Raw genomic sequence first — 11,603 nt, 5'->3', positions numbered from 1 at the left:
CATTGTTCTTTTCCAGGTTCAATTTTATTATCTCATATCGACCTGGGTCAAGGAATGGTAAGGCTGATGCCTTATCACGAATGTTGTCTGGGCCTCTCCAGGAAGACAACTCTGAATACACAGTCCTGCCTCAAAAGAACTTTCTAGGTGTCACAAGTTCTAAAGCATTCTTGAGTCTTCTCAAGGAAGGGTATGAGAATGACCCACTCCTCAAAGATCCTCCTATGAACATCATCCTTGATTACAAGAATGGCTTCTGGACTCAAGCACATCGCCTCTATGTACCTGAAGTTGCTCGGGTTGAAGTCCTCAAGTTGGTTCATGACTCCAAACTTGCTGGACATTTTGGAGTTTCTAAGACGGAGGAACTTTTATCCCGTTCCTTTTGGTGGCCTGGGTACAAAAGAGAAGTCAAAAGTTATGTAGCCTCGTGCCTGGTCTGTGCTCGCAATAAGACACCCCGAGCTTCTCCTTTGGGGTTGCTCCAGCCACTCCCTGTCCCATCAAGACCGTGGGGATCAATTTCTATGGACTTTGTGGTTGATTTACCCCCCTCTAAAGAAATGACCACTATCTTGGTTGTTATTGACCGCTTCACTAAGATGGTTCACTTCATACCAGTGAAGGGGGTACCCTCTGCAGAACAAACTGCAGAGTTGATGGTTCGAGAAGTCTTTAGACTACATGGAATTCCAGAAGATGTAGTTTCTGACCGAGGTGTACAGTTCACTTCAAAATTTTGGAAAAGCTTTTGCTCAGCTTTAGGAGTAACAATTAATCTATCTTCTGCTTTTCATCCTCAGTCTAATGGTCAGACCGAGAGGACCAATCAAACGTTAGAGCAGTACCTCCGATGTTTTGTTAGTTATCTTCAGGATGACTGGGTGGACTATCTTCCTACAGCGGAGTTTGCTTATAACAATTCTAAACATAGCTCCACCTCTCAGACCCCTTTTTTCCTAAATACCGGGCTTCATCCAGCTTTTATCCCTGATCTCCCTATCTCAACTCCAATTCCTGCTGTTACCAACAGATTAACTGCTTTACAGGAGACCCAGGGAAAATTGATCGAGACTTTGAGGGAAGCTCAGGAAAGTTACAAGAAGGCTGCCGATAGACATCGCAGAGCACTTCCTACCTTTCATGTGGGTGATCAAGTTTGGTTATCTACTAAAAATCTGAAGGTTCATGTTCCATCTGCAAAGTTGGGACAAAAGTTTGTGGGACCTTTCCAGATCTTGGCCCAGATCAACCCAGTTGCCTTTCGCCTAAAACTTCCAGCAAGTATGAAGATTCACCCTGTGTTTCACATTTCGCTACTTAAACCTTTTCACGAAAATACTTTTTCTGGAAGAACACTTCCACCCCCTCCACCTGTTGAGGTACAGGGTGAAGAAGAATACGTGGTGGAGAAAATTCTTGATTCCAGGATCTATAGGAACAAATTGCAATATCTGGTTCAATGGGAAGGATACGGGACAGAAGAAAATTCTTGGGAGCCTGAGCAGAACGTTCATGCACCTAGATTAACAAGAGAATTCCACCAGAGGTTCCCTCACAAACCAGGCCCTAAGACGTCCAGTGGACGTCCTGGGAGGAGGGGAGTACTGTCAGGACCTGGATTTGAACCTGGGACCTCAGCTGTGTCTGGCAGTGAACCTTCTCACTGAGCTATCTGGGATGCTGGACAGCTCCCTGTCTGATCTGCTGGACAAACCCATCTGATCCATTGAACATTCCTGCCTTGTGTCTTGATTGTCTTGAACCTTGAACCCCTTGCTCCTCCCACGAACTTCCTGATATAAGCCATGTCTCTGCACTTCCTCCTTGCCAGAATATTGTGCTATCTCCAGCCTATATCTTGCTCCTGTCTTCCCTGCTGCCGTCCATATTTGCTACTGCTCGTTATCGACCCTTGGCTTGTTATCGACTACGCTTCTGCCTGATCCCAACCTACAAATACTCATTACCGACCCCTTGGCTTGTTATCGACTACGCTTCTGTTTGATCCTTACCTGCTTATCTGCTATTGTACCCCGGCTTTCTCACCTCCTGGTGGGGCAATCCAGAGGACCGCGACCTGGCGCTAACACGCAGCAAAATCCATCTTCACCTTCAGAAGCTCTGGTGAATACCGGTTAGCGCTTAGATTCCGCACCTCAGGTGACCCCGTGTCATCAGCCAGGGTGACCTGTTCTGCTGCTATAGCTACTGGCCTCTGAGCCTGACTCCAGACCGTGACAATATCTGGGAATCCAACTAACTGCGTCAACCAAAACATTGTTTTCCTCTAACTACTTGCTGATCCGCACTAAGCTACAAGCAGATCTCACCAGGAAGGCGTCCTTTGAGTTCTCATGGTTAGGCCGCCTAGCGGCGTTCAAAATGTTCCATCTTCCTCAAATATTATATTAATTTCGGACAGCCAGATGCAGTTATTCTCAATTGATTAAGCATCGTTTGGCAGGGGGACTGGGATATGTTAACTTCCAAGACTATTACATGGCATCCATACTCACGCAAACAAGGGAATGGTTCTTACCCTCCCCCTCCCACACTATGGGGAAAATTAGAATCATCTTTAGTTCCGGGCAATAACCTATCCTCCTGGCTATTCGCTACCAAACTGGGGGCAAAGCTTCCTCTCCACCTGTCACCGACTATAGTAGCGACTATTAAAGTCTGGTCCCGATTCATGCAAATATCCGTGACTCACGCCATACAATCAATGGTTCACGTCCCTATAGAAGTCCTGCAACAATTGATGTTCTCGACATCTTGCTCTCACTGGAAGGTCAGAGGCATCACCTACATATCTGACCTGATAGATAATGACAAACCCAAGAAATTTTCTGCACTACAAACAGAATATTAGCTCCCAAACTCTTATATATTCCTGTACTTATGTACCCGACACTGCCTTACTTCACTCAAAACATGGACTTGTACAATCCCCCAAAAAGCTTGGATCCACTATAGGGCCCCTATAGCTCCTCAAAAAGGAAAATCAATGTTCTATAATTTACTTTGCTCTAAGACTACATTTACTAACTCCACTGCATTGACTAGATGGGAAAGAGACCTGGGACAACACTTCACACTAGCCCAATTGAAAAAGACTTGCCACTCCACGTATAAGGCCACCTGCTGCTCCACTCTCTGGGAACTTGCGTTTAAGCTGACCTATCGTTGGTATCTGACTCCTGACAAATTGTCCAAATTTGACACTTCACTTGATAATACATGCTGGAGAAAGTGTGTAAAAAAAAGTGATTTACTACATACACTCTGGGACTGCCCCAAACTTACACCCTTTTGGCACTCGGTGTTCCAACTCTTATCTGACGTCACAAAACTGAAAAGACGAACAACTGTTCCTGGCACTACTTTCACTGAATATAGATCGATTCCCCAACCCGACGAGGACTATCATTATACATATACTCTTAGCTGCACGCCTCGGTATCTCTAGAAAATGGAAAGATCCAGACCCCCCCACTCTCCACAACGTAATCCATACCACACACACACACTTTACACATGAAACAACACTAATTCTACACCATAGCGACAAGACTCACACTCTCCAAAAATGGCAACAGTGGACTGACTGGATTAGCTCTCCAGAACTTGTTAAGATGTTTAATCTACAACTTTGTATGGAATCTTCTGAAAGGTCTTCAGCAGTTTATTTGTTATCTTCTCATCACCTTTTCTACGTTCTATTTGCCTTCTCTTTTCTTTTTATCGTGATATTAGTTAACAATACTAATCTATGACCTCAGAGGTTGTCTTACGGAGGGAGGGGGGACACCTTCACACGGGCACAGTTTAGCACCCTGTGGGGGTGCTCAGGAGGAGGTGCCTCCCTTCATCCTCCGATGACATGCATATACTTTCTGACCACCTCTGTATGCTATAAATATGACATTCCAAATTGTTCGATGCAATCCTTGTTTTAATGTGTTTGCCATATACCGACTACATCATCGCATGACGGGATGTTTTACTATCCTATATTATTGTTAAATATGTTCCTTGGAAAATAACATGTACATGTTCCTTTGACTCTGTAACGTTTAAACTCTACCAATAAAAATCTATTCAGATAAAAAAGGTCATTGTGGGCAGAGAATAACTCCTCTATCTTATGCCGCGTACACACGATTGGAAATTCCGACAACAAAACCGTGGAATGTTGGCTCAAACTTGTGTTGCATACACACCGTCACACAAATGTTGTTGGAAATTCCAACCGTCAAGAACATGTACAACGGCATTTTTAAAGGGAAGTTCAATACCCAGTGCGCCACCCTTTGGGCTCCTTCTGCTAATCTTGTGTTAGCAGAAGTTTGGTGAGAAACGATTCACGCTTTTCAGCCTTCATGCTTTTCAGTCAGTTACTACTTTTCAGTTTGTGCTTGTGGGTTTGTATCTGTTTTTCAGTGCATGTAGTCAGTTCCTATCTGGTTTTCCAGTGCGTGCTTGTCTGCTCATTTCTGATTTTCAGCTTGTTCTTCTCAGGCCTTTCTGTTCTTCAGTGCGTTCTATCAGTTCGTTCTGACCAGCCAACTGTTTTCTAGCCATGTTGCGGCTACGTACTCATCGTAGCGTTTGTGCTGTGCAGGGGCTTGGTGTTGGGGTTCTTACTTTGACCCAAGCCCAGTCCATGAACAGGGTGGGGTTGGAATTCATGGACGAAGAATTGGTTGCTCCAGCGTGACCAATTCTCTCATATGCCTTTTCTGAGGGAGATCCAGGAGAATAATCCTGATGATTTCAGGAATTATCTCCAGATGACGGACCCCGTTTTTCACCGTCTGTTGGCTTTGCTGTCCCCTTATATTACGAAGCAGGAAACCTGCATGTGGCAAGCCATCACTGCCGAACAAAGGCTAGTCACCACATTGTGCTACTTGGCGACAGGGAGAAGTCTGCAGGACATCAATTTCTCGACAGGCGTCTCCCCCCAGGCTCTGGGGATCATTATTCCAGAGACCTGTTCTGCCATCATACAAGTTCTTCAGAAGGACTATATTAAGGTAAGTTTTCTCCTTTAACATCACATTCTATGTATTTAATGTATGCTAATGTATTGTATTTCTTTCATCATTCCCTAATTACCATGATTGTAATATGCTGTGAATGTCCCTTTTGTCCTCATGCATGCTGTAAGCTTTTAATGCTCCTTTTTGGCTACATGCATATTTGCCTTCACTAACCTCTCCAGCATGCTATCCTGGGCCCATACACACCTAGCCAAGTCACTTAATAATGTATTTTGTTAGCTCCATTGTAGTGCTTTACCGTAAACACCCCCTAAAATGTGTACAAATGTTATTTTTGTCATTAAATTCAGGCAGAGTGACAGAGGCTTTTTTTGGGGGTCCCAAACTCATTTGGAACCCTCCTCCTTCACCCTAAGATTTTTACAATGGGCCATTAGAGGTAGTGAGGAATCTGATAAGTGGACCTTACATTTTTGTTATTAAATACTCTTTAAAATAAAGGTTATACTGATGTTGGCCAAGAATATTTGTGTCTAATCTGCTTGCAATGTTATGTGCAAAAGTATTTTTTTCTGGTTTGACTCCACAGTTTCCTTCAACGCCACAGGAATGGCAGACTGTGGCTTCCCAGTTTGCTCAGCGGTGGGACTTTCCCAACTGCGGAGGGGCAATCGATGGGAAACACGTCCACATCGTCCCACCTGCCAATTCGGGGTCATACTATTACAACTATAAGGGGTTTCATAGTATCATGATGATAGCGGTGGTGTCAGTGAAATACTAGTTCTTGTATGTGGACGTGGGGAAGAATGGCCAGATATCGGATGGTGGAGTCTTCGCCCAGACCGAATTTTACAGACGGCTCCAGAATGGTGGCTTGGGATTGCCACCTGCTGAAGATAATGTGGCAAGACTGCCATTTGTTTTCGTCGCTGATGAAGCGTTTTGGGCTGGGTGAACCCTCACGCCGGACTGCCATTTGTTTTCATCGCTGGTGAAGCTTGTGGGCTGGGTGAACACTTGATGTGGCCATTCCCCATGAGGACCCTCACGCCAGAGCAGAGGGTTTTTAACTACCAGCTGGCCAGAGCCAGAAGAGTGGTGGAGAATGCATTTGGGATCATGGCCAGCCGATTCCGACTATTCCTCACAGCAATAAACTCAATCACATTGTGCTATCATGCTGCGTACTTCATATTTTTTTACGGAGAAATGCTCCAAACTATGTGGCCTCAGTTGGGCCTGAGGCCGGAATTCATGACCAAAATACTCTGATAGTACTGAAAGCTGGCCTTCCTGGCTTGCCCCCCCAAAGCACCCATGAAGTCCGGCTGAAATATCTAGAATATTTTACAGGTAGGGGGGCCATTGATATGCCAGCTAATTTCTGATTCTTTTTTTAAATAATTTTTTTGATCTAAAATAATCTTGAATTTGACTTACTCCTTGTGTTTCTTTTAGCTATATCCTAGGTTCTCCTAGTGCACTTGTGGTGCCAAGTGGATTTTCCTTTTTTTTTTTTTTTTTTTATTCGAGCATGCTGCATTTTTTAACGACGTTTTAAACAATGTCGTTTTTCGGGTTGTAAAAAATGATCGTGTGTGGGCTAAAACGACGTTAAAAACCCGTGCATGCTCAGAAGCAAATTATGAGACGGGAGCGCTCGTTCTGGTAAAACTACCGTTCATAATGTAACAGACAGAAAGGAGGCAGTACTCTGCCTCTTTCGGGAGGCTAATGTGGCCCTCAGAACCCCCCCCCCAACCTTTAAGAGGCCTATGCCTGCATGGTAGCAAGTAAAATGGCAAGTAAAATCGTCCTTAATAAGGGGTTGAGGGGCGAACTGACAAGAAAAAGCCACATTTGTGAGCTCAACCATCTTCCTCCTCCTCCTGCCATAACTCCACCACCAGAACCACAGCCTAGAAGCAAGTCTGGAGGGAAGTGTGAAAGGAAGACAACAAAGTGATGGCCTGGGTTCAGTCTGGTCTGACAGAAGACGCAGGCTGTTGTAGTACCACAGACTGGGGACATATATGTCATCTGCTGCTGTTCCTGATCTCTCAGAGTCCTGGACCAGATTGTGCTCCCTATTATATGGACTCCTCAGGCTAGCAATTTTGATTTGCAAATAGTTGGTGTGCCCTGGGGTCTAAAGGCTTTGAAAATGTCACCAGTTTCTTCAGCGTTGCCTTCCTCTTTCTTTTGTTATGACCCATAATAAATGGATTTTTTTTTTCAGCAAATACTTGCCTATGTTTGTTTATTCAAAAAGGACAGTTTGTTTGTGAGTAGGCAGGTACATTTCCAAAATACAATGTCGAATTAACAAGGGACACCAACACCAACCTCCTTGAGGTTAAAAAATACAAGATAATAATGGTGTTGTGGTAACTTGACACACAAAAAAAATGGAGATCACTAGAAAATAATTTACAAATAATTAAAAAAAAACCAGGAGATCTTGATTAAAGGAAAAAAAGAAAAAAGATGACTATAAAAATAAATTCTAAACATTATTATGGAGGTCTGGCTTTATTTAGGAGATCACAAGAAATAATAAAGAAATAAGTCTGTCAGAACTCTGTGTGAATATCAGCAGCAAAACAACTTCATTATTCTAGCATTATAAAGAAGAAAAGAATGCGCTGCATTAAAAGATCCAAAAATTTACAGCGTGATGAATGTGCTATCTCTATTACTAACGCTAGTTTAACCAGACCAAGCGCTTCCGTCTCGTGCTTGATTCAGAGCATGCATGTTTTTTTGTGCTTCGGAATTGCATACAGACAATCAGAATTTCCGATAAGAACTTTTTTTGTCGGAAAATTTGAGAACCAGCTTTCAAATTTTTGTTGTTGGAAATTCTGACAAAAAATGTCCGATGGAGCCTGCACACGGTCGGAATTTCCGACCAAAAGCTCACATTGAACTTTTTTGTCGGAATTTCCGATCGTATGTACGTGGCATTAGTGTAGCACCCCGCTGATCCCTGACATTAGGGAGGGCTGTCATTTCACCTCATAGTTCTGGTTCTTCAGCATGGAAGAAAATATGGGCACCAGTCACTTTTAGAATTAACAAAACTGATTTTTTTGTTCACAGCAACAAAATGTAAGGAAAGAGGGTTAGGTCACAGAACACCCTAAGACAATAGGCAGACAGATCAGCAGACTCCAAAAACAAAACAGCCAAGTAGACAGCAATACTTGTAATGTATTGCTGTCTACTAATGATGTCGCGAACCTAAAATTTCGCGTTCCCGAACGGCGATTGCGAACTTGCGCATATGTTCGCGAATGCGCGAACCGGGCGAACCACCATAGACTTCAATGGGCAGGCGAATTTTAAAACCCACAGGGACTCTTTCCGGACACAATAATGATGGAAAAGTTGTTTCAAGGGGACTAACACCTGGACTGTGGCATGCCGGAGGGGGATCCATGGCAAAACTCCATTGAAAAATTACGTAGTTGTCGTAGAGTCCGTTTTTAATACATAAAGGGCATAAATCACCTAACATTCATAAATTGTTTGGAATAACGTGCTTTAAAACATCAAGTATGATGTTATATCGATCAGGTAGTGTAAGGCTTAGGGTTAGGGTTAGGGTTAGGGTTACAGACAGGGTTAGGGTTACAGTCTGTAACCCAACCCTAACTGTAACCCTAACCCTATCTGTAACCCTAACCCTACCCTAACCTTATCTGTAACCCTAACCCTAACCCTATCTGTAACCCTAACCCTGTCTGTAATAGGGTTAGGGTTCACAGTGACAGACCAAACTCTGACAGACCAAACTCCCCGTTTAACGCACCGCAAACACCTGAAAACAGTCCATTTGCACAACCGCAAACTCCCCATTTACACAAGGTTGGATACCAAGCTAGCCATGTCCCGTTCCTTGTCCTCACTGACGTCAATGAACGTTTTGGAGATTGCAGGCGATGGGGGTTTTTCAAAGCCTATGGATGTGCTGAGGTAGTTCAGTGACAGTTAAGTGACCCAGAAAACAATGATTCTGCAGTGTGGGCCCATTGTTGGCCTCGTAGGCTTTAATGATCACCTTAGATGATCACAAAGAAAATTAATGTTTTTTCTATGCAAAATTATCCAGCCGATCGCTTTTGGTCTGTTCACAATGAAGCAACGACCTTATCATCTGGGGTGTGCCAACATTGCCATTGCCAACACACTCATAGAGGTGGTCGCTTCATTGTGATACGCAAGCCCCTTCACCATAACAAGGTAACGATCACGAAGGGGAATTGACACATGTATGTGCCTTCTTTTTTTGTTTTGTTTTTGCAGCCACAGTGCAGCACCAGAGGCCAGAAAAATTAGGCATGTACACATGCCTGAAAAAGTAGGTATTGTTGCAGCTGCTGCTGTAGCAGTGGCCAGAAAAATTTATGTTTTCCAGGCAGAAAGTGCACTAAAACATTGTGGCTTGAACCCTAGTTGGTGCCGGATAAGTCACGCAAGTCATCCGGCATGCAGAGATAAAAGACACCAGCGTGTGGACCATTTGTAGCCCAAGGAAGCTCATCTCATCAGGCCTTTAGTCAAATGTATCGCCCACTGTCAGTCCCTTTTTTATTTGTTTAGTTGTACTATGCATGCAAGCTACTGTGACACCAGATATGAGTGGCACTGTGCACTGGCAGAAGTTGGCCGAGTAGACGCTGTAGGCCTGACACACGCCTGCAGACAACTAACTGCTATTCTAATGCGGTCAAAATTGTGTTTTTTCTTTTTAAATTTTATATACTATGCCACCAGATATATGAGTGATGGCACTGGGCAAGTGGGCACAGTTTACACTATGAGCCTGACACATGCTGGAAGCTGACTACTATTCTATTGCAGTAAATTTTTTGGGGTTTTTAAATGTTATGTACTGTGTCACCAAGATAGATGAGTGGTGGGTGGCACTGGGCACAGTGTACGCTGTACCCCTGACACACGCTGACAGCCAGGCAACTGACTACAATTATATTGTAGTAATATTTTTATTTTTATTTTTTTAAATGTTATGTACTGTGCCACCAAGATAGATGAGTGGTGGGTGGCACTGGGCACAGTGTACGCTGTACCCTGACACACGCTGCCAGCCAGGCAACTGACTACTATTATATTGCATTAATATTTTTTTTTAAATGTTATCTACTGTGCCACCAAGATAGATGAGTGGTGGGTGGCACTGGGCACAGTGTACGCTGTACCCCTGACACACGCTGGCAGCCAGGCAACTGACTACTATTATATTGCAGTAATAAAAAAAGTTTTGTTTAATGTTATCTACTGTGCCACCAAGATAGATGAGTGGTGGGTGGCACTGGGCACAGTGTACGCTGTACCCTGACACACGCTGCCAGCCAGGCAACTGACTACTATTATATTGCAGTAATAATTTTTTTTTTAAATGTTATCTACTGTGCCACCAAGATAAATGAGTGGTGGGTGGCACTGGGCACAGTGTACCCCTGACACACGCTGGCAGCCAGGCAACTGACTACTATTATATTGCAGTAATAATTTTTTTTTTAAATGTTATCTACTGTGCCACCAAGATAGATGAGTGGTGGGTGGCACTGGGCACAGTGTACGCTGTACCTTGACACATGCTGCCAGCCAGGCAACTGACTACTATTATATTGCAGTAATAACATTTTTTGTTTTTAAATGTTATCTACTGTGCCACCAAGATAGATGAGTGGTGGGTGGCACTGGGCACAGTGTTCGCTGTGATCCTGACACACACGCTGCCAGCCAGGCAACTGACTACTATTACATTGCAGTAATACATTTTTTTTAAATGTTATCTACTGTGCCACCAAGATAGATGAGTGGTGGGTGGCACTGGGCACAGCGTACACTGTACCTTGACACACGCTGCCAGCCAGGCAACTGACTACTATTATATTGCAGTAATATATATATATTTTTAAATGTTATCTACTGTGCCACCAAGATAGATGAGTGGTCGGTGGCACTGGGCACAGTGTACGCTGTGATCCTGACACACACGCTGCCAGCCAGGCAACTGCAATTAGGGAAAATACAGGGAAAAAAAAGCAGACTGATATACTAGCCCTAAAAAGGGCTTTTTGGGGTGCTGTCCTTACAGCAGAGATCAGATGAGTCTTTCAGGACTGGAGTGGACACTGAAAACACTAGCCTAGCTATATATTTCCCTATAAATTCAGCAGCAGCAACACTATCCCTCCTCTAACTAAGAATGCAGGTTCAGAATTAATCTAAAATGGATGCTGCCCGAGAGGTGGAATGTGTCTTCTGACTGTGAGGTAGAGGGTCAAAGTTTGCTCAATTAAATTAATAGGAGGCGGATCGAACAGCGCATATGTTCGCGCGCATCGGCGAACGTGCAAAAATCGCAGCAAATTATTCACCGGCGGACAGTTCTGTACATCTCTACTGTCTACTTGGCTGTTTTGGGTCAGGCAGTGGCGAGCTGTGGGATGGGTGGCGGCTCCTGTGTCCTCCATGCTTTCGCCATGCACCTCTCTGTGGACCCTGATGTAAAGGGGAGACTCTCTGGGGACCCTGATGTAAGGGGGACTCTATGGGGAC

At 44.0% G+C, this 11,603-nt stretch overlaps 1 protein-coding gene across 1 annotated transcript; it reads left to right on the top strand.

The window, feature by feature from the left end:
• Positions 1 to 249: 249 nt before the first annotated feature.
• On the top strand, positions 250 to 1,436 carry LOC120928330 (the record flags this gene model as incomplete). The annotated part of the gene is made up of 2 exons (XM_040339427.1): positions 250 to 397; positions 958 to 1,436. Coding segments are annotated over exons 1-2 (627 nt in total), but the record flags the coding sequence as incomplete, so codon positions are not given.
• Positions 1,437 to 11,603: the final 10,167 nt, after the last annotated feature.

This window comes from Rana temporaria, chromosome 2, assembly GCF_905171775.1.
Source record: "Rana temporaria chromosome 2, aRanTem1.1, whole genome shotgun sequence".
NCBI lineage: Eukaryota > Metazoa > Chordata > Amphibia > Anura > Ranidae > Rana > Rana temporaria.
Note: the sequence above shows the minus strand (reverse complement) of the source record. Positions and strands in the feature narration are given on the sequence as shown.